This window comes from Elephas maximus, chromosome 2 (genome assembly GCF_024166365.1).
Source record: "Elephas maximus indicus isolate mEleMax1 chromosome 2, mEleMax1 primary haplotype, whole genome shotgun sequence".
Classification (NCBI taxonomy): Eukaryota; Metazoa; Chordata; class Mammalia; order Proboscidea; family Elephantidae; genus Elephas; species Elephas maximus.
Genome location: NC_064820.1, coordinates 227,138,995 through 227,163,995, shown reverse-complemented (window position 1 = coordinate 227,163,995; position 25,001 = coordinate 227,138,995). Strand labels below are relative to the sequence as shown.

The 25,001-nt window shown below is 49.8% G+C and overlaps 1 protein-coding gene across 1 annotated transcript; it reads right to left on the bottom strand.

The window, feature by feature from the left end:
- Positions 1 to 6,325: 6,325 nt before the first annotated feature.
- On the bottom strand, positions 6,326 to 10,943 carry CRYAA (crystallin alpha A). Its single transcript, XM_049859236.1, has 3 exons — positions 10,755 to 10,943; positions 9,103 to 9,225; positions 6,326 to 6,535 (listed from the first exon to the last, which is right to left on the bottom strand). Exons 1-3 carry the CDS (start codon positions 10,941 to 10,943, stop codon positions 6,326 to 6,328), a joined length of 522 nt encoding a protein of 173 aa, XP_049715193.1.
- Between the last annotated feature and the right edge of the window lie 14,058 nt (positions 10,944 to 25,001).

Genomic DNA, 25,001 nt, shown 5'->3' with positions numbered 1-25,001 from the left:
TCAGTTAATGCTTTACCTGCCACCGCCACTGTGGATGGTGATGGTGATGATGACAACGGTGATGATGCTGGTGGTGATGCTGCTGGTGGTGATGCTGATGCTGCTGGTGGTGACGCTGATGGTGGTGATGGTACTGATGACGGTGGTGATGGTACTGATGATGGTGGTGATGGTGATGGTGGTGATGCTGATGGTGGTGATGGTGATGGTGGTGATGCTGATGGTGGTGATGGTACTGATGATGGTGGTGATGGTACTGATGATGGTGGTGATGGTGATGGTGATGGTGGTGATGGTACTGATGATGGTGGTGATGGTACTGATGATGGTGGTGATGGTGATGGTGATGGTGGTGATGGTACTGATGATGGTCGTGATGATGATGGTGGTGATGCTAATGGTGGTGATGGTACTGATGATGGTGGTGATGGTGATGGTGGTGATGGTACTGATGATGGTGGTGATGGTACTGATGATGGTGGTGATGGTGATGGTGGTGATGGTACTGATGATGGTCGTGATGGTGATGGTGGTGATGGTACTGATGATGGTGGTGATGGTACTGATGATGGTGGTGATGGTGATGGTGGTGATGGTACTGATGATGGTCGTGATGGTGATGGTGGTGATGCTAATGGTGGTGATGGTACTGATGATGGTGGTGATGGTGATGGTGGTGATGCTGATGGTGGTGATGGTGATGGTGGTGATGCTGATGGTGGTGATGGTACTGATGATGGTGGTGATGGTACTGATGATGGTGGTGATGGTGATGGTGGTGATGGTACTGATGATGGTCGTGATGGTACTGATGATGGTGGTGATGGTGATGGTGGTGATGGTACTGATGATGGTCGTGATGGTGATGGTGGTGATGCTAATGGTGGTGATGGTACTGATGATGGTGGTGATGGTGATGGTGGTGATGCTGATGGTGGTGATGGTGATGGTGGTGATGCTGATGGTGGTGATGGTACTGATGATGGTGGTGATGGTACTGATGATGGTGGTGATGCTGATGGTGGTGATGGTACTGATGATGGTGGTGATGGTACTGATGATGGTGGTGATGGTGATGGTGGTGATGGTACTGATGATGGTGGTGATGGTACTGATGATGGTGGTGATGGTGATGGTGGTGATGGTACTGATGATGGTCGTGATGGTGATGGTGGTGATGCTAATGGTGGTGATGGTACTGATGATGGTGGTGATGGTGATGGTGGTGATGGTACTGATGATGGTGGTGATGGTACTGATGATGGTCGTGATGGTGATGGTGGTGATGGTACTGATGATGGTCGTGATGGTGATGGTGGTGATGCTAATGGTGGTGATGGTACTGATGATGGTGGTGATGGTGATGGTGGTGATGCTGATGGTGGTGATGGTGATGGTGGTGATGCTGATGGTGGTGATGGTACTGATGATGGTGGTGATGGTACTGATGATGGTGGTGATGGTGATGGTGATGGTGGTGATGGTACTGATGATGGTCGTGATGATGATGGTGGTGATGCTAATGGTGGTGATGGTACTGATGATGGTGGTGATGGTGATGGTGGTGATGGTACTGATGATGATGGTGATGGTACTGATGATGGTGGTGATGGTACTGATGATGGTGGTGATGGTACTGATGATGGTGGTGATGGTACTGATGATGGTGGTGATGCTGATGGTGGTGGTGATGGTGATGATGGTAGTGATGCTGATGATGGTGGTGATGGTGATGATGGTAGTGATGCTGATGATGGTGGTGATGGTGATGGTGATGATGGTAGTGATGATGATGACGGTGTTGCTCATGATGGTGATGGTACTGATGATGATGGTGATGATGTCAATGCCACTGCTTTTTCAGCTGCTGATGGTGGTGTGGTGATGATGGTGGGAATGATGATGATAACTGCTGTTCACTGTGAAAATGAGATTCCAGGAGAGGGAGTGGATAAATCTTGCTCCAGGATCATGTAATTCCGGCAGGAGCAGAAGGTGCCTGCATAGAGATCTGGAATCTGACATCCAGCAACTAGTGAGACTTCTCAGCCCCTCCACTCACCCCAAGTGGAGGTAGCTGCTGCTATTGTTATCAGTGGCCCCAGCATGTTCCCAGTTGGCCTGATCTTAAGAATCACCCAGAGGGATTATCGAAGGCACAGATTCCTGGACTCCACGCCTCCAGGCTCTGACTCAGAAGGTCTGGGCAGGGTACAGAGCTCTAAATATTTACAAAGCACTCTGGGGAATGTTCACCTTGGCAGGTTTGGGGAATACTGACCAATCCCATCTTTCCAGGTTCTCTAGAGGTGATCTCCACATGTCCTAGAGTGGGCTGCTAGGCCCTGGCTGTCTGGGGCTGTCAGGGAGGGTCCCTTTGACCTGGACTCATCCCAGCAGAGCCAAAAAGCATGCCAGAAAGGTAGGTGCCACCAGACCACAGGGGCCTCGGAGGCCAGGCTGAGCAGTGAGGAGCAGAGCAAAGTCACAACAAGAGCTTTGGAGCCTTGTCCTCCAGAGTGGTGAGGTGAGGGTGAGACACAGGAGGGGGTGCCGGCTGGCAGAGACTCTGGCGGCAGGGCCAGAGGGATGCTGTGCCATCATGCAGGTGAGGTGCTCCAGGGCCAGGACCAGAGGGTAGAGGTGAGCTTAGAGGGGGCAAGGGGCAGTCAGATAATCCTCTTGGTTTCCAAAAACCAAAACAGTTGCTGTTGAGTCCACTTCAGTTCATGGCAACCCCATGTGCGTCAGGGTAGAACTGTGCTCCACAGTGTTTTCAGTGGCTGATGTTTTCAGAAGTAGATCACCAGGCCTTTCTTCTGAGGCAACTCTGGTGGAAGCAAACCTCCAACCTTTAGGTTAGCGGGCGAGTGCATTAACTGTTTGCACCAAGTTCTTCCTGAAGCAGCCTGTGGGGTCAACACTGGGTGAGAGCAGGTGCTGAGCATGGTCAGGGGAACTTGAAGGTGGGTCAGACCCCCAGAGGTCTGCCAAGCAGCATGGACTGAGCTGTGTGCTCTAGTTCTGAGCTCACCTTAGCATGACTTCTTGCTGGGGCTGGTGCCAGGCATGCCTGCCTGCAACCCTGTAGAGTCAGGGCCTCCTGTGGGGCCCATGAAGACAAACCCTGGGTGGGGTCTGTACTTCCAGGCCTGGCCACTGGCTGGCTGGCTGGGTAGCCTGGAGCTAGTGGACAGTGATGCTGACCAGGGGAGAGTGATGACAACCTCGGGGTTGCAGTAGGGTGAGAGATTGTCAGTTTGGTGCTGGCGCATAGAACAGGAAGTACTGGCCCAACAGTCGCTGTGGCGGCTGTGGAGGGAGATTGTCCCAGGACAGCAGAGCCCTAGACTGCATGGACATGGCTGGCTGCAGGCAGAAAAGGGAGCACCAGGCATGCTGGGCTTGTTCTTGGAGTGCCAGCCTCTCTGTGAAGGGCTCTCAGGACATATCAGCCCCACCCTGGAAGCCTGGGGCCAGTACAGGGGTACAAAGCCTCAGCCTCCAGTGCCCATAAGTTTAAGAAATGTTGGGCAGAGTGTGAATGGAGAACCCAGGAAGGCTGGATCGGGGGCTTGGGGAGAGAGGATGGAGGGCTCAGAGCTGCCATGTCTCAGGGACCAGGTGAGATGAGGACCCCGAGTCCTTCCTAAGCCTGTAGCCTGAGACCTAACTGGTGGACATGGGAGGTAAGCAGTCTGCACCCGGAGGGAAGTTCTCTGTCTCCCACACTCTGTGCATGATCAGTAGTCCAGAACTGCTCCAAGTGGTCTCCCAGGGAAGGCCACATCTTCAAACAACGGCAGCAAACAAAAGCCATCTGCCTCTAACAATGGCTGCATCCCCCGGCCCGACAGGACCCCACACCCACCAGGCTTTCAGGAGGGGCAAGTCTCCCTGTGGGACATGGGGAGGGGCCTACTAAGGACCCCCATCTGGTGCGGACCCGGAGGGGCAGGGTGACTCAGAGACGCTGATGTTCCAGAAATCCTTTCCAGGCCTCAAAGCGGAGTGGTGGCTTTTCCCGCCTGCACTGGGCACCCCTTCCTTACACATTGGGAGGCGTGGGGGGGAGGGGTGGCAGGGAGTCTCAGGACTCTCCCACAGTGAGAGCTACTGTCTTGCCGTGAGGACCATGCCCAGAGTAATGAAAACAGACGTTAGTCGCACCTTTGCATGCATGTGTGCGAGCGCACGTGCGTGTATGTGTGCAAGTGTGTGTGAGTGTGTGAGCAAGTATGTGAGAGAATGTGTGTGTGAGTGTGTGAGCAAGTATGTGAGAGAATGTGTGTGTGTGAGTGAATTGAGTGGGGGTGTGTGTGTTGCTTTTTACCTAAAATAAAAAAATTAAAAAAAAAAAAAATGTTGCCTTCGAGTCGATTCCGACTCATAGCCACCCTACAGGACGGAGTAGAACTCCCCCATGGCGTTTCCAAGGAGCGGTTGGAATACAGCGCTAATTCACCATACGTGAACAGGGGCTATTTGTTGTGATTCTTCTCCCCTGTGTTCCGCTTCTTGGTGTTCTGGGTTCTCTCCCAGCAGGCCCCCACCACTGTCATTTCAGGAAGGGGAAGGGCTGCCTGTTAGGGTCCAAACCTTCATGCCGTGACTCCCTGGAGTGGGGGCCCTTCCTGGGCCTTGGGGTGCTGCAGTGCCACCCACGCCATGGCACCTGCTCCCTCTCACTCCTCCAGGGCCACACTTTTGGTCCCCCGTGGTAGGAGCCTCAGGGCCCCATGGGGAGCTACGCGTTGTCTCTAAACTCAGAGCTCCTCCTCCCTTCTTGGGTGGGAGGCCCTGCCTGGCTTCCTGTCCCTGTCCCATGTGGGAAATCAAGAAGAGGGCAGGCGGGCCGGCCCACTCTGGGGTGCAGGCATAGCTCCTGGACACTAACCCCCCCACACACACACACCAGAAGTCCCCAAGGCCCCCAAGTCTGGTCCATGGAGGAAGGGAGCAGAGTGTACCCAGAACCCACTCCAGCATGGCAAGCCAGGATGTGATCCCAATGGGAGTGGCCAAGTTCTGACCACCAGGTCAATCGCATCCCTTAGAGAGTGGTGGGTCCCTGGGGAGTGGTGGGTCCCTGGGGAGTGATGGGTCCTTGGGGAGTGGTGGGTCTTTGGGGAGTGGTGGGTCCTTAGGGAGTGGTGGGTCCCTGGGTAATGGTGGGTCCCTGAGGAGTGGCGGGTTCCTGAAAAGTAGTAGGTCCTTAGGGAATGGTGGGTCTTTGGTGAGAGGTGGGTCGGGGCAGAGAGAAAGCAAATGCGTCCTTAAAGCACAACCCCCAACAAGCCGGAACAGAAGCCCCTTCCCTCCAGACAGGGGCCAGTTAGGATGGGGGTTTACCCTGCCCTGGGTCCATGGCCCATCACCCCGCAGCCTGGCACCTGGGCCCCACGGAGGACTGAGAGAAGTGCCTGGTCTCTCCCCTTCTCCCCCGACCCCACCCTCCAGCCCTTAGAAGTGCATATCCTTGACCCTGAAACCCTCATCTTCCCCCAAAGCCATGTACCCACTGATTCGGAGGGAAGCAGATGGCCTGAGGTGACATGGAGGCGAGGTGGACACAAGCAGGGGGACCCACCCTGCAAGCGAGCATGGTGGGGACAGAGTGCACAGAACCCAGATGCGTGTCACCGTTTTTTATTGACTCCCCGGGCTGTGAGCTCATGAGGAGACCGGTACCCCCAGAGCAGAGCTATATAGAGGAAGGAAGGTTCAAGGGAAGACAGTCTGAGAGAAGCAGGCAGCGAGAGCCCGGATTGCCAGTATGCCGCCCCGTGTCAGCCTCACAACACCTGGGCACGCCTGGGCAAGGCATGCACCTAGACCTGACACAGGCACCACCAAGGAAAAGTGTCCCTTTTGGTGTCAAGATAAACTTGGCTAGAAACCCAGAAGCCATCCTGAGATGCCTCAGCAAGTGGCTGTTTTCTCCCCCACCTCCACAGAGGCTGGTCCCCTTCTTGAGGGATTATCGAAGGGCTTGCTGGTCAACCTCCTTCTTCTGGCCTCAGGTAGAAGTAGTACTAGCTGCCTCCCCAGGAGGACAAAAGGGTTTGCTATAGAAGTGTGGATGGCAGTCACTTCCACTACTGGCTGGTGTTGGGATTTGGGTCACCTTGAGGGTCACAGCACCTCTAGCCAAGATCCCAAGCTCTACTGGCTACTCTCAAACCTCAACCCATTTGAGAAGATGGAAAAGAAACAAAGGAAAGGAAAGCAGAGGAAGAACAAACACCCTGTCTTTTCTACGGTCTCCCCGGGATTGATGTGTAAGGGGGGGCTGCAAGTGTGGCAGCCCAGCCCGCCGCCACACCTAGGACGAGGGTGCAGAGCTGGGCTTCTCCTCCCGGGACACGGGGATGGCTCTCTCACTGTGGCTGGCATCCATGCCAGACTGGATCTTGGGGCCACAGAAGGTCAGCATGCCGTCCGCAGACAGGGAGCAAGAGAGTGCAGACTGGTCCACGTTGGAGGGCAGGCGGTAGCGGCGGTGGAACTCACGGGAGATGTAGCCGTGGTCGTCCTGTGAGCAAAAGGGAAGGGAGAGTCAGAGGCACCCCTGCAGCAGGTGGCCAGCCAGTCCTCATGCCAGAGAAGGCCCTGCCTGAGCCACACACGGTATAAAATCTGTGGGTGCACTGGCAGAGCTGGGTGGGGACAGCCCCCAATCTCAAGTACTCCTCCCAAGAGGTACAGCCGATTCTCATCATCCATGGTAGTTATGTTCTATAAAGTCACTGCGAACACTGAATTAGTGAATACAGAACCATTGCACCTAGGGGAAATACACGGTTAGATCCTGGCAAGCCTCTGGTCACATTTTCATCAACCACTCAGTGCATAACCTTCTTTTATGTGCATTTCTGTTTAAAGACCTTATTTAGATATTTGGAGGTCACAGGTGGTGCCAATGGTTAACACGCTCAGCTGCTAACTGAAAGTTTTGGGGGCTAGAGTCAACCAGGGGTGCCTCGGAAGGGAGATCTGGCAATACCCTTCTGATAAATCGGCCTCTGAAACCCTGTGGAGCACAGTCCTACTCTGACACACGTGGGGTTGTCATGAGTCAGGGTCAACTTGTCAGCAAGTGGTTTTTATTTAAGATATATTGCTGATTCATCAACATTCAACTCACAGCCAACAGCGTCACAACTCATGCCTGAACGAAGCTTATCCAACACACGTATTTTCCCGTAAGGCGCTTAGGAACACCACAGCACTTCAGCACTACACCTGGGAGCTGTTTTAAACAGCAAAATCACGAACAGAAAGCACAAAAAGGGGGAAAACGTGGCACTGCATAAACCGTGAAAAGAACACCTGCTCACAGGACAAGAGCTGAAACAAGAAGGCAGAGCATCGCCTTATTCAGCCTTAGCTGGGAGCGCGCGCTTCGGGCAACTCAAATATTCTGCTGCTCTGCGCATGTCCTGGCATGTTCATGAAAGTACCACGGATCCATTCAGGTTTACAGATAAATTATAGCAAGTAAGTGGATTTGCAAATAAGGGACCCACGAGTAATGAGGACTGCCTGTACTTCCTCACTCTCCCACACGTGGAATATCAGCCTGGCCACGTCTCCTGCCCACCTCTCAAGAGAGAGAACCTTGAAAACGTCCACCCACAGCAGGTCCAAGCCTTCCCTGGGTCCACCCACTACCTTGGTCTTGGCTTTCCAGATTGGCCGATTTCACTCCAAAATTGATCAATCTGTACTTGGCTCTGCCTCGTCAAGACTACCCTTGCCCATGACCTGCACAGACCCTGCTCAGGGTAAGTGTTCTCTGTATTCAATCCACTGGGTCACAAAGCCACTGCTCCAGATAGCCCAAACCCCAGATTGATTCCCTGTCCTGACTCCTCCTCTGCTGGATGGGAAAGCCAAGATCTCAGGGTATGAGGAAGGGAGTCCTGAGACTGTGTTGGCTAAATGGAATTATCAAGGGCTTACCAGGCCCAAGGGTCAGGCAAACAGTTAACATGCTTGGCTGCTAACTGAAAGATTGGAGGTTTGAGTCCACTCAGAGGTGCCTTGGAAGAAAGGGCTGGCAATCTACTTCTAAAAACCCAGCCATTGAAAACCCTATGGAGCCCCGTTCTGCTCTGACACACATGGCGTTGCCATGGGTCAGGGTCAACTTTATGGCAACCGGATTTTTTTGGTTTACCAGGCCCAGGATAAGAGAGAGGCAGCAGGCATAGAGTTGGGTTTCACCACCCCAGCACCACCAACTTCTCCAACGGTGAAAATCCTCACCTGTGACTTGGGCCAGAGGAAATGAAGACCAGTGTTCATGTTCTCTGGCCAGGGCCTCTCCCCCTCCCCCTCTCACCTCCCACCAGGGGAAGTTGCACACCTGTGGCTGTGCTGTTGGCTCTGAGATTCTGCTTCCTGCCAGCCCAGTGCCTGGGGCTCCATCTCACAAACACTGCTCTCTGCTCTCCCAAAGCCAAACCCGACCCCTGCACGTGGAGGTGCCAGGGGTCTCCAAACAAGCAAGAGTTGCCCAGGGCAGGCCATGTGGCAGAGTGAGTGGGAGGGTGATCACTGGGGGAGACCTGTCTCTGTCTTGTACGAGCTGTGTGGCTTCGGGCAGGCCATACCTCCTGGGTCTCAGCTCTGCTGGGCAAAATTGAAGTACTCAGAGCACCGATCACAGAGGTGCGGTGAGACGTGAAGCATCAGCGCACCTACAGCTTTTGGAGCACTGATTAGACGGATAAATGATCACTGCCATCCCATCCTCCCTGCTGAAAGGTGTGTTGTCTGTGCATTGGCTCAGGCATTGCCAACTGGACACTGAGCACTCCTGGAGTCCTCTCTAGTCCCACCCTGTTATCAGGATGGAGCTGGTGACAGCTGAACACAGGCCAAGTCCAGGGCTCTCAGCTGGACTCTCAAAGACACCAGGGCCCTAGCCAGTCACCCCGCCTGCCTGCCCAAGTGTGCAGGGGTGACCCAGCAGGCACGGGGAGATTAGCTCTGCTTAGGGAGAAGCAGGCCCAATTCACTGACCTCGAGGTCTTCCCGCTTCTCTCCCGCTATGAGGCCAAGGGCCCCCAGGGAGGACACGGCCCTTGAGCTCACCTGCCTCTCATTGTGTTTGCCATGGATCTCCACAAAGTCATCCTGCACCTTCACAGTCAGGTCCTCAGGGGAGAAGTGCTTCACGTCCAGGAGGATGAGGAACTGGTCCCGATCAGACCGGACCTGGAATGCAAACACCCCATGTGGATTCCCCTGGGGACTGTAAGCTTTCAGGGAGGGCGCGGCTGGCTTCACTCCCCAGTGATGAGAATGGAAGCTGGGCTTCTGCTCTAACCTCTTCCTCCAGGGGCTGCTGGCGGATCCTGTAGCCCAGCACTCCAGCAATGTGACATCCAAGCCCAGGGCTGCAGTGGGGGTTGTGGATCATCTGTGTGGCTGTGGGTTGGGGGCTGGTTATGGGTAGGCTGGTTGGTTGGTAACGGGTTCAAAGGCTGGTTATGGATAGGCTGGCTAGTTACGGGTTGGCTGGCTGATTGGTTATGGTTGGGGGACTGGTTATGGGTGAAGTGGCTGCTTATGGCTTGGTTGGTTTATTGGTTATGGGTTAGATGACTGGTTATGTATGGCTTGGTTGATTTGTTCATTATGGGTTAGGTGGCTGGTTATGTTTGGGTGGCTGATTATGGGTTGATTGGCTAGTTATGGATTGAGTGGCTGCTTGGCTATGGTTAGGTGACTGATTAAGGGTGAGGTGGCTTATAATGGGTTGGGTGAGTGGTTGGTTATGGTTGGATGGCTGGTTTTGGGTTAGCTGACTGGCTATGGATTGGATGGTCGGTTGGACTAAGCATTTGGGCTCAGGACACTGCCCTCAGCTTTGCCTATCTCTACGGAAGCAGCCCGGACCCTGTCTTTCACATTGACCTGAAAATGGCTGGCAGCCTGCCCTGTGCTTTGCCAAATACATACAAAGCACTTTCTTGCACACTGCCTCCACTTCACTTGCTCAGAACATCCATTTAGGCTCTTCTGGCCCCTGGAGCTGATTGTTATTGAATCAGCTCTGGGGTGCTCTCTATTTCTTAAGCACCTTCAAGACAATGGAAGTCACCACATGACTAAGGGAGGGAAGCAGGGGCATTTCCTTTTAGCCTTGGCCTTCGCCTTGGCCTTGGCTTTCTGGACCCTGCACAGTGCTGGCTGGAGGAGGGCTGTGCTCTGCTACAGCCATAAGAGGAAGCCCTTCCTACTTGGGTCTCCAGGCAGCGCACCCCCACCTGCACCCAGACCCCCTCAGCTTAGAAGGGAAAGGATTGAATTCAGCTCAACAGAGAAAGTTCATGTCTGCCACCAGACTTGCCTTGGCGGGGTTGTTCTTAGAGTTTCCAGCATGTGGTTGGTGCATTACAAACCACATGTGGGTCATGAGCTGATGGAGGCAACGAGAACGTTGGGCTCAGCTTGACTTTCTCTTCCAACCCCCCTTCCCAGAGGCGTGGCTGGGCAGCTGGGGTTGTGTGGGCTCTGGTCCAGCCCCCTTATGCCCACAGGCCCTCCTGGGCTGTGAGATGAGCAGATGGGGGTGGAAGATGGCCCCATCTCTGCGCCATTGGCTCCACGGAGCACTACAGGAGCATTTGGAACAGTAGGGTGAGTGCCTCCCTGTCCCAGGCTGGGTGCTAATAAATCCCTGCTCCTGTCTCTCCCAGGCCCAGGGCCTCCCACCGACAGCCACTGCCAGAGGGTCTTACCTCGGAGATGCCGGAGTCGAGCACGGTGCGGAAGAGGGACTGGCGGTAGTAGGGGCTGATGGTGGAGGACAGGAAGGGCAGCAGGTCGTACTCAAAGAGGCCCTCACCAAAAAACTGATCAAACAACCGGCTAGGGTAGAAGGGCCCCAGAGCCCGTTTGAACCAGGGATGCTGGATGGTGACGTCCATGTCAGCACAGCAGGACCGGAGGCTGGTGAGGAAGCAGGCAGAGACCTCTGGGCAGCGCAGTGGGGAGGTAGGATGTGCGCCTCCCTTTATATGCCTGGGATAGAATGCAGGCATTAAGGGGATTTCTCTGGAATGCCATGAGCTCATGCCCCGTCAGCAGAAACGTGGGCTGGACTGAGCAGCAGCATGGACAGAGCACCCACCAATCCCAGCCATGGGGATGTAGCACTGGCCAGCATGACTCTGGACTCAGCTCAGGCCTGCCTGGGCACCTCAGGCCACCTGGAGGACTGCCATTCCCAGTGGCTGCTCTCTGCATGGTTCTACCACCCCACACTTGCCGGTTGATGATGAAGGCTCGCATGGTCCACTCACCAGGAGGGCGGCACTGTGGGCCAGACACACAAGACAGCCATATGTCCACTCCCCTGTGGGGTTCTCATGGCTGCCTGGGAGGTGGTGCTTAGGTGCCTCACACAGAGAAGAAACAGGCACAGAAGTTAGGCAACCGGCCCCCAAACTCACAGCTACTGCGTGAGAGGGCACTGTTTCTCTAAAACTGAATTGCCTCCATTATTTGTTACTGGTTACTTACTCAGTCTGTATGCTGAGCAAATAATCCGAGAAGCTGGGCTATATGAAGAAGAACGTGGGGCATCAGGATTACTGGAAGCCTCATTAACAACCTGCGTTATGCAGATGACATAAACTTTGCTTGCTGAAAGTGAAGAGGACTTGAAGCACTTACTGATGAAGATCAAAGACCACAGCCTTCAGTGTGGATTACAACTCAACATAAAGAAAACAAAAATCCTCACAACTGGACCAATGAGCAACATCATGATAAACAGAGAAAAGATTGAAGTTGTCAAGGATTTCATTTTACTTGAATCCACAATCAACACCCATGGAAGCAGCAGTCAAGAAATCAAAAGACGCATTGCACTGGGCAAATCAGCTGCAAAAGATCTCTATAAAATGTTGAAAAGCAAAGATGTCACTTTAAAGACTAAGGTGCGCCTGATCCAAGCCATGGTGTTTTCAATTGCCTCATATGTGTATGAAAGTTGGACAATAAATAGGGAACACCTAAGAAAAATTGATGCGTTTGAATTATGGTGTTGGCAAAGAGTATTGGATATACCGCGGACTGCCAAAAGAACAAACAAATCTGTCTTGGAAGAAGTACAGCCAGAGTGCTTCTTCTTTAGAAGCAAGGATGGCAAGACTACATCTCACATACTTTGGACATGTATCAGGAGAGAACAGCCCCTGGAGCAGGGCATCCTGCTTCTTAAAGTAGGGGGCCAGTGAAAAAGAGGGAGACCCTCAACGAGATGGATTGACACAGCGGCTGCAACAATAGGATCAAGCATAGCAATGATTATAAGGATGGTGCAGGGCTGGGCAATGTTTCATTCTGTTATACATAAGGTCATGACTTGATGGCACCTAACAACAACAACACAGAAAGTAGCATACTTATCATAAAAGTCTCAGGAAAGACAGGAAGTGCAGAGAAGAAACTAGAAAGTGCCTATAATCCTGGCACTTGAACAGTTATGGATTGAATTGTGTCCCCCCAAAAAGATATGTTGAAGCCTTAACCCCTGTACCTGCAAATGTGACCTTGTTTGGAAATGAGGTCTTTGCAAGTGTTATCAGTTAACATGAGGTCGTACTAGAGCAGGATGGGTCCTAGTTCAATCCGAGTGGTGTCCTCATGGAAGAGAAGAAGAGTCACAGGGAGACTGACAGAGGAAGGGCACCATATGACGCTGCTTCTACAAGCCAAGGAACACCTGGAACTACCAAAAGCTGGGAGGGAGAGGCCTGGAACACATTCTCCCTCAGTACCTCAAAGTCTCGTCTGTCAACATGGGTGACACCCTGGTCTAGGACTCCCAGCCTCCAGAACTGTGAGACAAGGAATTTCTGTGCTTATAAACCACCCAGTTTGTGGTATTTTATTACAGTAGCCCAAGACGAAGACCCAGGGGAGCCTTGGTGTCTCTGTGAAGCCTTTGGCCTTCCCTCTGTTACCTTTACAACAATGGAAACACCGTGTCTATGTTACTTTGTGCATCTTGGCCTGGATGTCCATCCCGGTCAACAGACACGTCCTCCTCTGTGAAGCTCCAGATGCTAGGGTTTTTAGACAACTTTGCTCCTGTCGGGCTTTTGACTTGTCCTCGCTGTCACTGCTGTCGGCATGGCCTGGCAATTACTTTGCTTCTCCGACTGCCACCTGGTCCAGTTATCCCCTCAGGGTATGTTCCAGGTGGTAGGGGGCATATAGGGGTGTTTGGTGAGGCATAGGCTACTCCAAGTTTGAAGAATCTTGAAATTTTTCAACCTGGGGAGAATCATGCTAACTTACACCCACCCACAGTAAGGGAAAACAGCCATCGCCACTCCCCTCACTCGCTCACTGTTTTAATGCATGTTCCAAAGCACCTAGCAATCTTTGCAAACGTATCTCAGACAGAGCCATGGACTTAGGTCATGGAGGAGCAGGGCTTACCCCATATTTAAACAGGACTACATCCAACACTGGTCTAAAGTGGGATAAGTGTTGAAAATGGAAATCTGGCAGTGCTCCCCATACATCTCCACACCCAACGTCAAATCCTTACTCTCTGCGTGTTCGAGCGCCTACTATGTGCATAGCACAAGCCAGGCAGAAAAGGTCCTGAAAAAAACTTTAAGTGAGGGTCTTGGCCCTGCGTGTTCACAATTGCACAACGACAAGGAGACCACAAGACAGAGGAGTAGTTCCCCAGAACATTCAGCAATAATCGCCCAAGTTAGGGTGCAGATGATAAGCCTGTGGGGGCGGGGACACTCCCCTATGCAGGCCCGTGTGGGCACCTACTAATCACGACCTCGTGATTCCTCATAGCCACCCTATCAGGCAGGTCTCAATGTCACCTTCCCTTAATAGACCAGAAGTGAGATTAAGAAGGTGAAGCCCGGTGCCCAGGACACCCTGCTTATAAGAAGGGTTTGTTGTTGTTGTATGCTGTCGCATCGATTTTGACTCATAGCAACCCAGCATGACAGAATAGAGCTGCCCCATAGGGTTTTCTAGGCTATAATCTTTACGGAAGGAGCACTGGTGGCACAATGGTTAAGTGCTTGGCTGCTAACCCCAAGGCCAGTGGTTCGAATCCACCAGCAGCTCCAAGGGAGAAAGATGTAGCAATCTGCTTCCATAAAGATCACAGCCTAGGAAACTCTACAGAGCAGTTCTACTCTGTCGTATAAGGTCGCTATGGGTTGAAATCTGCTATGAAAGCAGATCACTAAGTCTTCCCCCTCCTCCACCCCCAGGAGCTGCTGGTGGGTTCAAACCACCAACCTTTCAGTTAGCAGCCAAGCGCTTAAACATTGCACCACCAGGGCTCCTTCCCAAAGGTCAGTGTACACAAGCTACCACAGTACAACAGACTGAAAGACAGGTGATAGAATCTTCAACTTAGCACAGTTTTATTTCTTATCCTTTTATAAACGTTACACACTATGCGGAAACCATCCAGAGAAGTCCCAGTGATACCGTCACTCAGACAGGTGGACTTGGCTACAAGCACTGGTTTGAGGGCAGGTTTTTATGATGGGGGCTGGGAAGGCACACCTGGGAGGTGGTTCATATCGACAGCTTCCGCTGTTGGGGGTACCCCTGTGCCTAAACAGGAGATTTCAAATAAGCTCCGACAGCCCACAGGAAGAAGCAGCAGGCATTATTTCCATCTGTCATTCTGTGTGACCTCTTGGAGCTTTTATTTGTGCCGAAAATTTAAAGCTGTGACACCAAGCACGGCCTGGGAGGCGGGGTGTTCATTTAGTGCAAATGCGAGTTCATGGGTGAAATATTTCGCTGAATCTGAATAATGTCTTTAAAATTGCAGTGCATATTCTTCTTTTTAATAGTCCATTGTTGTTTTAAAACTCGAGAGCAAATCAGAAAATAACGATTATTCGTGGCCATTTTCACGATCGCTATTGAAAACAGTCTCATCGTAGAGAGAAAGGGGAGTCCCTGGGTGATACAAACAATTCACTGCTTCTCGCTAACCCAAAGGCTGGCGGTTTGAGTCCGCCATGTGGTGCATACGTTTGTGTGTGTATGTGTGGGTGTAAGTTGTATACGTCTGTGTATGTGTGCGTACGTGTATATATGTGTGCATACATGTGTGGGTGGGTGTGCATGTGTGCATATGTATAGGTATGCATTGTGCATGTGCGTGTTGTGTGTCTGTATGTAAGCATGTGTGTATGTATATGTATGTGTTGTGTGCACATATGTATGTGTACGTATGTGTATGTGTGTGCATGTATGTCTGTCTGTATGTGTGCATATGTGTGTATGAGGGTATACGTGTGTGTGCATAAGTGTGCATATGAGTGTATGTGTATGAGTGTGCACATGTGTGTGAGTGCGTGTAGGTGTGTGTATGTGTGTGCATGTGTGTGTGTGAGTGTGTGTATGTGGGGTGGGGACGTAGGCCACAGTATCTGAGATCACCTTCCTCTAATATCTAAAAAATTGGGCTGGTCAGATATTTTGTTAATCAGTGCAAAGCCCTGCGGTAGGCAGGAAACGCGACCTTACGGGTGGCCCCCCGTGAGCAGCTGGGTCCACATCCCCTCTCACATTGTCCTCTGAGCCCCGGCTTAAGCCTGCTCTCAGTGCTTTACAATACCATGTATACCAGCTAAACACCAGCCCTGTGCACACAAAGGCTGACATTTATCTTATCTAAGGAATTTGTGTGATGCCAATGGTCTGCCCAGCGCAGTCACCAGCTTCCAGAATGCCTAGCAGCCTGAGTTTCCACTGTGGCCCCTGCACAAATCAGCACTGTGTTGGGCGGATGGTCATTATCATGGGATCATCGGGGAATGTGCCCGGGGCTAAACCCTCACATGACCCTTGGCAAGGTCAGCAGGTCAGATGGGCCTGGTCCACCAAGGTCCCGCCCTTGGTCCAGGCAGGAGCAAGGACATAGCGGTAGGGCAGTGGATGCCACAGAAGACCCACAGAGGCCTTTCAAAAGCTGTCTGCGGGTGACACTCATTAATTTAGCCAATCATCCTCTTTTTAAGAATTTGTAGGTAATTTTGTTCCACAAACGCACACTGGGAACTGCCAGGAGGGTTAGGTCATGGGTGATAGTCTGAAAACACAGTTTCCCGCAAGTTCTTCTGCTCATCAACACTTGGTATTATCAAGGATTTTTGCCACGGGAGTAAAGTGTCATCTCATTGAGTGTAAGACAGAGGTCCCCAGGCTGCAGAAAATTCCACTGCCTCAAGCAGCTTGCTTGATATGCCCATAACTTTACATTAAAATCCTGATTCCTTTGCTTGGCAGGCCCCGTAGCTTTACATTAAAATCCTGGTTCCCCTCTCCTTAACTGCTTCCCAAAACTAGAGGAAATCGGCAGAAACCAGTTTAGGTGCCATGTTGACATTCAGGATAACCTTTTAGACCTCATACATAGTAACTTCCCTGCCTCTGGGTGGAGCTTAACCACTATTTTCTGAACACTCGATGCATGAAGTTATATATAAACCCCACTGCGCCTGCTCAGTATGATTAAGAATGTTGCTGTTGTAACTTGTAGGAACTTCCTCCTTGTTAACCCCTTAAAAGTACCCTTCCCCCTTGCTCTCACTGAGCAGTCTTGGCGGCAGCAGCCCGTACTGTTTCCTTTCCTTGTGCAACAAAATAAAGATACCTTTCCACTCTCCCACCTTGGTCTCTCATTTATTGGCTAAGACGAGCAGAACCTGGCAACAAGCACATGTGTGCATGGGTGTGTGGGTTTGCTTGGGGAGGGCAGGGGTGTAATAAAATGTTGCTTTTCATTTCTCTGTTTAAAGGGAGTTTGTCTCTCCCTCCATTCTTGTTTCCTCTCTGGGTTCCCCCATCTCCTTCACCCATTTTTCTATTGGGTTTTTTGGTTTTGTGTGTGTGTTGATTTGCAACAGTTCTTTGCATATCTATGTATTAGTCCTTCATCACTTTTGGATACTGAAAAGATCTGCTCCCCATCTATTACCTGTCAGTGCAAGTAGAGGGCCTTAAAGGCACACCCCACTCCCCAGCCCAACCCCCTAGGAATTCAGAGGTAAGAGGCCCCAGATACAAATGCTGTCAGCTTGGCCCCCAGATCCACCCCAAGCCCCAGCTCACACCCAAAGGGAAGGTCCATGACAGACCCCAAGGTCCCGCACATGCAGGGAGCAGAATGTCCTGGGAGGAAAGTCAAACAGAGCCAACAGTGTTGGGTTCGAATCCCGGTTCAGTGTTTACAGCTGCATGAGCTTGAGCAGGTCCCTTTCATTTGATGACAATCCCACTTACCCTGCAGGGTTATGGTAAGAAGAAACAGAGGTGAAATATTCTCAATCAGAGGCCATGACTATTGCTGCATAGACTTCAGCAGTGGGACTGTTATTGTTGTTAGGTGCCGTCGAGTTGGTTCCAACTCATAGCGACCCTATGCACAACAGAACGAAACACTGCCTGGTCCTGCACCATCCTTACAATCAATGTTATGCTTGAGCTCATTGTTGCAGCCACTGTGTCAGTCCACCTTGTTGAGGGTCTTCCTTTTTTCCGCTGACCCTGTAATCTGCCAAGCATGATGTCCTTCTCCAGGGACTCATCTCTCCTAACAACATGTCCAAAGTATGTAAGATTCAGTCTCGCCATCCTTGCCTCTAAGGAGCATTCTGGCCACACTTCTTCCAAGACAGATTTGTTCGTTCTTCTGGCAGTCCATGGTATATTCAATATTCTTCACCAACTCCACAATTTAAAAGAGTCAACTCTTCTTCGGTCTTCCTTATTTATTGTCCACCTTTCACATGCATATGATGTGATTGAAAACACCCTGGCTTGGGTCAGGCACACCTTAATTAGTCTTCAGGGTGACATCTTTGCTCTTCAACACTTTGAAGAGGTTCTTTGCAGCAGATTTACCCAATGCAATGCGTCTTTTGATTTCTTGACTGCTGCTTCCATGGCTGTTGATTGTGGATTCAAGTAAAATGAAATCCTTGACAACTTCAATCTTTTCTCTGTTTATCATGATGTTGCTCATTGGTCCAGTTGTGAGGATTTTTGTTTTCTTTATGTTGAGGTGTAATCCATACTGAAGGCTGCGGTCTTTGATCTTCATTAGTAAGTACTTCAAGTCCTCTTCACTTTCAGCAAGCAAGGTTGTGCCATCTGCATAACACGGGTTATTAATGAGTCTTCCTCTAATCCTGATGCCCCATTCTTCTTCATATAGTCCAGCTTCCTGGATTATTTGTTCAACATACAGATTAAATAGGTATGGTGAAAGAATACAACCCTGAAGCACACCTTTCCTGACTTTAAACCAATCAGTATCCCCTTGTTCTGTCTGAACAACTGCCTCTTGATCTATGTAAAGGTTCCTCATGAGCACAATTAAGTGTTCTGGAATTCGCATTCTTTGCAGTGTTATCCATAGTTTGTTATGATCCACACAGTCAAATAAATAAAACATTTATTGCATAGTCAATAAAACACAGGTAAACATCCATCTGGTATTCTCTGCTTTCAGCCAGGATCCATCTGACAGCAGCAATGATATCCTTGGTTCCACGTCCTCTTCTGAAACCAGCCAGAATTTCTGGCAGTTCCCTGTCGATATACTGCTGCAGCCGGTTTTGAACGATCTTCAGCAAAATTCTGCTTCTGTGTGATATTAACAATATTATTCTATAATTTCCACATTTGGTTGGATCACCTTTCTTGGGAATAGGCATAAATATGGATCTCTTCCAGTCAGTTGGCCAGGAAGCTGTCTTCCATATTTCTTGGCATAGACGAGTGAGCACCTCCAGCGCTGCGTCTGTTTGTAGAAACATCTCAATTGATATTCCATCAATTCCTGGAGCCTTGTTTTTTGCCAGTGCCTTCAGAGCAGCTTGGACTTCTTCCTTCAGTGCCATCAGTTCCTGATCATATGCCACCTCTTGAAATGGTTGAATATCGACTAATTCTTTTTGGTATAACGACTCTGTGTATTTCTTCCATCTTCTTTTGATGCTTCTGCGTCATTTAATATTTTCCCCATGGAATCCTTCACTATTGCAACTCGAGGCTTGAATTTTTTCTTCAGTTCTTTCAGCTTGAGAAACGTCGAGCATGTTCTTCCATTTTGGTTTTCCATCTCCAGCTCTTTGCACATGTCATTATAATATTTTACTTTGTTTTCTCAAGAGACCCTTTGAAATCTTCTGTTCAGTTCTTTTACTTCATCAATTCTTCCTTTTGCTTCAGCTGCTCGATGCTCAAGAGCAAGTTTCAGAGTCTCCTCTGACATCCATCTTGGTCTTTTCTTTTTTTCCTGTCTTTTCAGTGACCTCTTGCTTTCTTCATGGATTATGTCCTTGATGACATTCCACAACTCATCTGGTCTGCGGTCACTAGTGTTCAATGCATCAAATCTATTCTTCAGATGGTCTCTAAATTCAGGTGGGACTCGCTCTGATTTTCTTCAGTTTCAACTTGAACTTGCATATGAGCAATTGATGGTCTGTTCCATAGTCAGCCCCTGGCCTTGTTCTGACTGATGATATTGAGTTTTTCCATCGTCTCTTTCCACAGATGTAGTCAATTTGATTTCTATGTGTTCCATCTGGTGAGGTCCATGTGTATAGTCACCGTTTATATTGGTGAAAGAAGGTATTTGCAGTGAAGAAGTTGTTGGTCTTGCAAAATTCTTTCATTCGATGTCTGGCATTGTTTCTATCACCAAGGCCATATTTTCCAACTACTGATCCTTCTTCTTAGTTTCCAACTTTTGCATTCCAATTGCCAGTAATTATCAATGCATCTTGATTGCATGTTTGATCAATTTCAGACTGTAGCAGCTGATAAAAATCTTCTATTTCTTCATCTTTGGCCCTCGTGGTTGGTGCGTAAATTGGAATAATAGTCATATTAGCTGGTCTTCCTTGTAAAAAAAAAAATAATAATTTTTTTTTTTTTTCCAAAATCTATCCTGAAGTACAACGCTGTCAGTGATAGGATAATATCCATACGCCGTATGGATATTATCCTATCACTGACAGCGTTGTACTTCAGGATAGATTTCGAAACGTTCTTTTTGAGAATAAATGCAACAGCATTCCTCTTCGAGTTGTCATTCCCAGCATAGTAGACTATATGATTGTCTGATCAAAACGGCCAATAGCAGTCCATTTCAGCTCACTAATGCCTAGGATATCAATGTTTATGTCTCCCGTTTCATTTTTGACAATTTCCAATTTTCCTAGATTCATACTTCGTACACATTCCAGGTTGCAATTATTAATGGATGTTTGCAGCTGTTTCTTCTCATTTCAAGTCGTGCCACATCAGCAAATGAAGGTTCCGAAAGCTTTACTCCATCCACGTCATTAAGGTCAACTCTACTTTGAGGAGGCAGCTCTTCCCCAGTCATCTTTCAAGTGCCTTCCAACCTGGGAGGCTCATCTTCCAGCACTATATCAGACAATGTTCTGCTGCTATTCATAAGGTTTTCACAGGCTAATGCTTTTCAGAAGTAGACTGCCTTGTCCGTCTTCCTAGTCTGTCTTAGTCTGGAAGCTCAGCTGAAACCTGTCCTCCATGGGTGACCCTGCTGGTATCTGAATACTGGTGGCATAGCGTACAGCATCACAGTAACACACAAGCCCTCACAGTACGACAAACTGACAGACACGTCGGGAGTGGGACTGAAGGGGTCATAACTATATCTGAAAAAGTCTGGTACAAAACCATTAATAAAGCATGGCCCAAATTTTATTTATTTTTTTGTGTAGATACGTTCTCATAAAAACTAACTGAAGATGCACCAATGCTAACAGTGACTATTTGGGGCAGTGGGACCATGAGTGGCTTTCGTCTTTAGTTCCTGAAAAGAACCCTCAGAATTCCCCAGCAATCAAGATGTCTTTATAATGGAAAACTTCTGGACAGCTCATTAAAATGGGTGCAAATGAGCAGGCACTACACAGACCACCTGCAACTAACCTGCAGTCAATCCCACATATTCATCAATTCAATGAGGACATGTATGCAATGAGGCCTGGGTCATGACTATGCAAAAGCCAATAAAGGCCCCAACATGGAAATTTGATGGGCTTCCTGGCTTGTAAGAGCATTCACGGACGGGAGAGGGTGGCACATCCCTGGGGAAATTAAAGGCCCCTTGCCTGGACCCCTACTGAGCCTCACTTGATGCATCTCTTCATTTGCACCCTTCCTGGTGATAATAAATGGGTAACTGTTTAAGTATCTGGTAATCTCCATTCTACAGAACTAACATTCTGGAGAATTAATGAGCCCACAGAGGGCAATGAGCCAGCAGGACTTGGCATCTGCCCATTAGGCAGTCAGGACAGCGTCCTTTTAACTTGTGTAAAGACACAGCTCTGGGTGGCTGGGAGGTCTGAGAAAGGTTGCGTGGGCAGTTGATTTGAAGGACAGAATCCTTCTAACTTGTTAGGGCCAATTCAGCTCTGGATGGCTGGAGGTAGGAGATTGTGCCGCTTGGAGTGGCTGGTGACAAGAATAGAGAAATGGGAAGGGGAGGACTGAATCCGCTTCCAGGTGGGAGCTAGATTCATGTCGATCCTTACCATGCAGTTATTAATGAAGGTGGGATCTGCCCACCATGCCCCTTCATTACTGCAGTTAGTGCGTGTGTTTCCTAAACCGTTTGCCACAATCTTGGAACTACTTTTACAATTTTCTGAAGCACTTCTCTGGGGGTGGTGAGAGTACCAGGCCAGTGGGACCAGGTGAGTCCCCAAGAAAGGTAGCAGGGTCTGCTTATTGCTCGGTGGAAGCCCCAGGCTCTGCTTGGTGCAACCTATCTCAGCCAATAAATGAGGGACCAAGGTGGGAGAGTTGAAAGGCACCTTTATTTCATTGCACAAGGAAATGAACAGTCGGAACTGCTGCCATCAAGACTTCTCAGCAAGGGTGAGGGGGAAATTACTTTTAATGGGTTTACAAGTAAGAAGTTCATACAAGTTACATCAGCAACATTCTTAACCATGCTATGTAGGTGCAATGGGGTTTACATATAACTTCATGCATCACGCGTTCAGAAAATGGCAGTTAAACACCACCAGAGGTGGGGAAGTTACTATGTGTTAGGCCTAAAAGGTTATCCTGAATGTGACCATGGCAACTAAACTACTTTCCACCAATTTCCTCTAGTTTTGGGCAGCAGTTAAGCAGAAGGAAACCAGGATTTTAATGAAATGTTATGGGTCCGTGGAATTTTCCACAGGCTGGGGACCTCTGTCTTAAGCTCAGGCTTAAGCTAAAGAGTAAAGGATCCTGGAGGGCTGAAATGGGGCCCCTTTGAGGCAGGGGCAGGGGTCTGCTCCCTCCCGTGCCATCCTGGATAACTGAGCTCACCCTCAGTGCCCTTGGGAATTCCCATTTGTGGGGTGAGAGGCACCAGCGCATCAGAGGCCAAACCACAGAGGAGCTTCTTGCATTCCCTTACTCTGGGGTTCTTCCCACTGGCCTCAGACCCCAGAATGGAGCCCAGTCCTCCTGTCTGCCCTGTTTGGGTGTGGGGACCACCCTCGGACAGCCTTACAAACTGGGAACTCACCTTTGATCCAGGTGACAATTAAAAGAGCCCCAAAGCACTTAAGGACCCTCCACCACTGGGCTAGCCCACATTTTCCCAGAGAGGAATCAACCTCATGGGTGTTTTCTGGAATTTTAAACCTACTTCTGAAGACAAGGAGGAGCAAGAGACTAGCTGTGGGGTGAGCATACTGGGGATGAAGAGAGAAAAAGAACAGGAAAGAAATGTTCTAGGAGAGAGAAGTATGTCTCCTGAAGGCCTCTGTTCAAATGACACTCCACTTCTACCCCCACCCCAACCCCTATAGATCTAAGACAATCCTTTACATTTCTGAGTTCCCACTGGCATGGGAGACCCATATAATCTTCTTTTACCCAGGCAGGGCTATTTTGGGAGTGAAAAGGGTATTGTGATGCCGGGTCAATGGCTGTAAACGAGGTCTGTCCAGAACACACTGGATCACATGGTCACCTAAGCCCAAAGAGGGTGAGAAGAGGGGGAGGAGGGCATTGATGCTGCACCTCCTGGAGGTGTGGGGTGGGGTAGTAACTTCCCCAGGGGCTGCCAGCCCCAGCTCTGGTTTGCAGTCCCTATCCCCTATCCAGCCTCTTTCAACCCCAGAGAAAATCCACATTGACACTGAATTTAGCCCAAGGAAATACTCAGGGGTTTAAGTAAGTACAAGGATGTTCCCTACAGCATCATTCATAATGGCCAAAACCATAGAAACAGCTGGAACATCCAATAATAGATGTGGCTGAAATTACCAGTGTGTCACCGGTAGACTCAGTATGCCACATTCAAGATGACCCCTCAGTCTTCTGCTCCCAGACTCTACCTTCTTAGCAGAAACTGAACCCCAATATTTCCAAGAATCCCCAGGGATATTCTTATAAACCAAAACCAAACCTAGTGCTGTCAGGTCAATTCCGAAGCATATAAGCAACCTAAATGTCCTAGGACCTATCCAATTGTGAGTCCTGATAGACACTCCCCTCCCTGACTCTGCCCCGGCTTCCTTTGGGCATCCCCAATCCATCAGACTGGGTGTACATGCCTGAGATCCCAATGAGAAGAGCATTCAAGTTCATGTCCCTGGGGCTCCTGGCCCCAGACAAATCCAGTGGTGACTGGGATCTGGGTTCAGGGTCCCTGAAAAGGCCCTGGCCACCAAGAAGGCCCTGACTCTGGTTATTTGAAGGTCGTCCACCAAAACACACGGAGGACCTCTAGGGGGCAGCATTGCCTAAACCACATGCCAGCCGCCCTAAGCCGATTCACTCATACCAGAGCAAGAGAATCTGCTACCCAGTGCCGTCGAGTTGATTCCGCTGTTACAGCTGAAAACTCCATTCCCAAGAACGCTGCACAGCCATTTCCAATCATGTGTTCAAGGAGATAGGTTAGGTAGATAGACGAGATGGCTGGCTGGTGGGTGGGTGGATGGGTGGATGGGTGGATGGGTGGATGGGTGGATGGGTGGATGGGTGGATGGGTGGATGGGTGGATGGGTGGATGGGTGGATGGGTGGATGGATGGATGGATGGATGGATGGATGGATGGATGGATGGATGGATGGATGGATGGATGGATGGATGGATGGATGGATGGATGGATGGATGGATGGATGGATGGATGGATGGATGGATGGATGGATGGATAAGATAGATTAAAGACAGGCATAAAATAGATTAGAGAGAGTGAGAGAGACAGATGGAAAGATGACTGGTGGATGGATGGACGGACGGATGGACAGACGGATGGATAGATGATAGAGAAATACTGATGATCTGATGTTAAGTGAAAATAGGACAAGCAGGATGATTGTTCCGTAAGTATTTCCAGTCACCCTGCTGTGGTCCTACCTTGGACTTACCATCACCTCTGAGATCTCAGTTTCTAACACCCCATGTTCTAACCCCACCTTCCCATACATTCGGTCCCCTCAACAATTCTCTCACCTCATGGACACACTCAACCCATTTACTTCCACTACTCGTTACCATCTTTTTAAATTATGAAGCATGGCCTACACACATAAAAGTTTTTTAAAAGGTTAAGGCAATGGAACATCCCTAAGACCTCCAAAAGAAGTCTCTGGGTGGTGCAAACAGTTAAGTACTCAAACAGTTGATGGTTTGAACCTACCCAGTGGTGCCTCAGCCAACAGCCCTGGCAATCGGCTTTTGAAAGATCACAGCTTTGAAGATTCTATGGAGCAGTTCTACTCTGTACACGTGAGGTCGCCATGAGTCAGAATTGTTGAACAACATGACCTCCAAAACCCCATGTGCTCTCTCCAGTACCATACCCTTTAAATTTTCTGTTTATCTCTCCCTCGACTTTCTTGTTTTACCATTTGTTGTTGTTGTTGTTGTTGGGTGCCGTTGAGTCGACTCCAAATCATAGCAACCCTATA

Bases quoted from the DNA above. Each gene is read 5' to 3' on its own strand.
- CRYAA (XM_049859236.1), bottom strand. From the start codon at position 10,943: ATGGACGTCACCATCCAGCATCCCTGGTTCAAACGGGCTCTGGGGCCC. The intron at 9,226-10,754 runs GTAAGACCCTCT...TTTGCATTCCAG, and splicing joins TCGACTCCGGCATCTCCGAG to GTCCGGTCTGATCGGGACCA. The intron at 6,536-9,102 runs GTGAGCTCAAGG...TTTTGCTCACAG, and splicing joins GCAAACACAATGAGAGGCAG to GACGACCACGGCTACATCTC.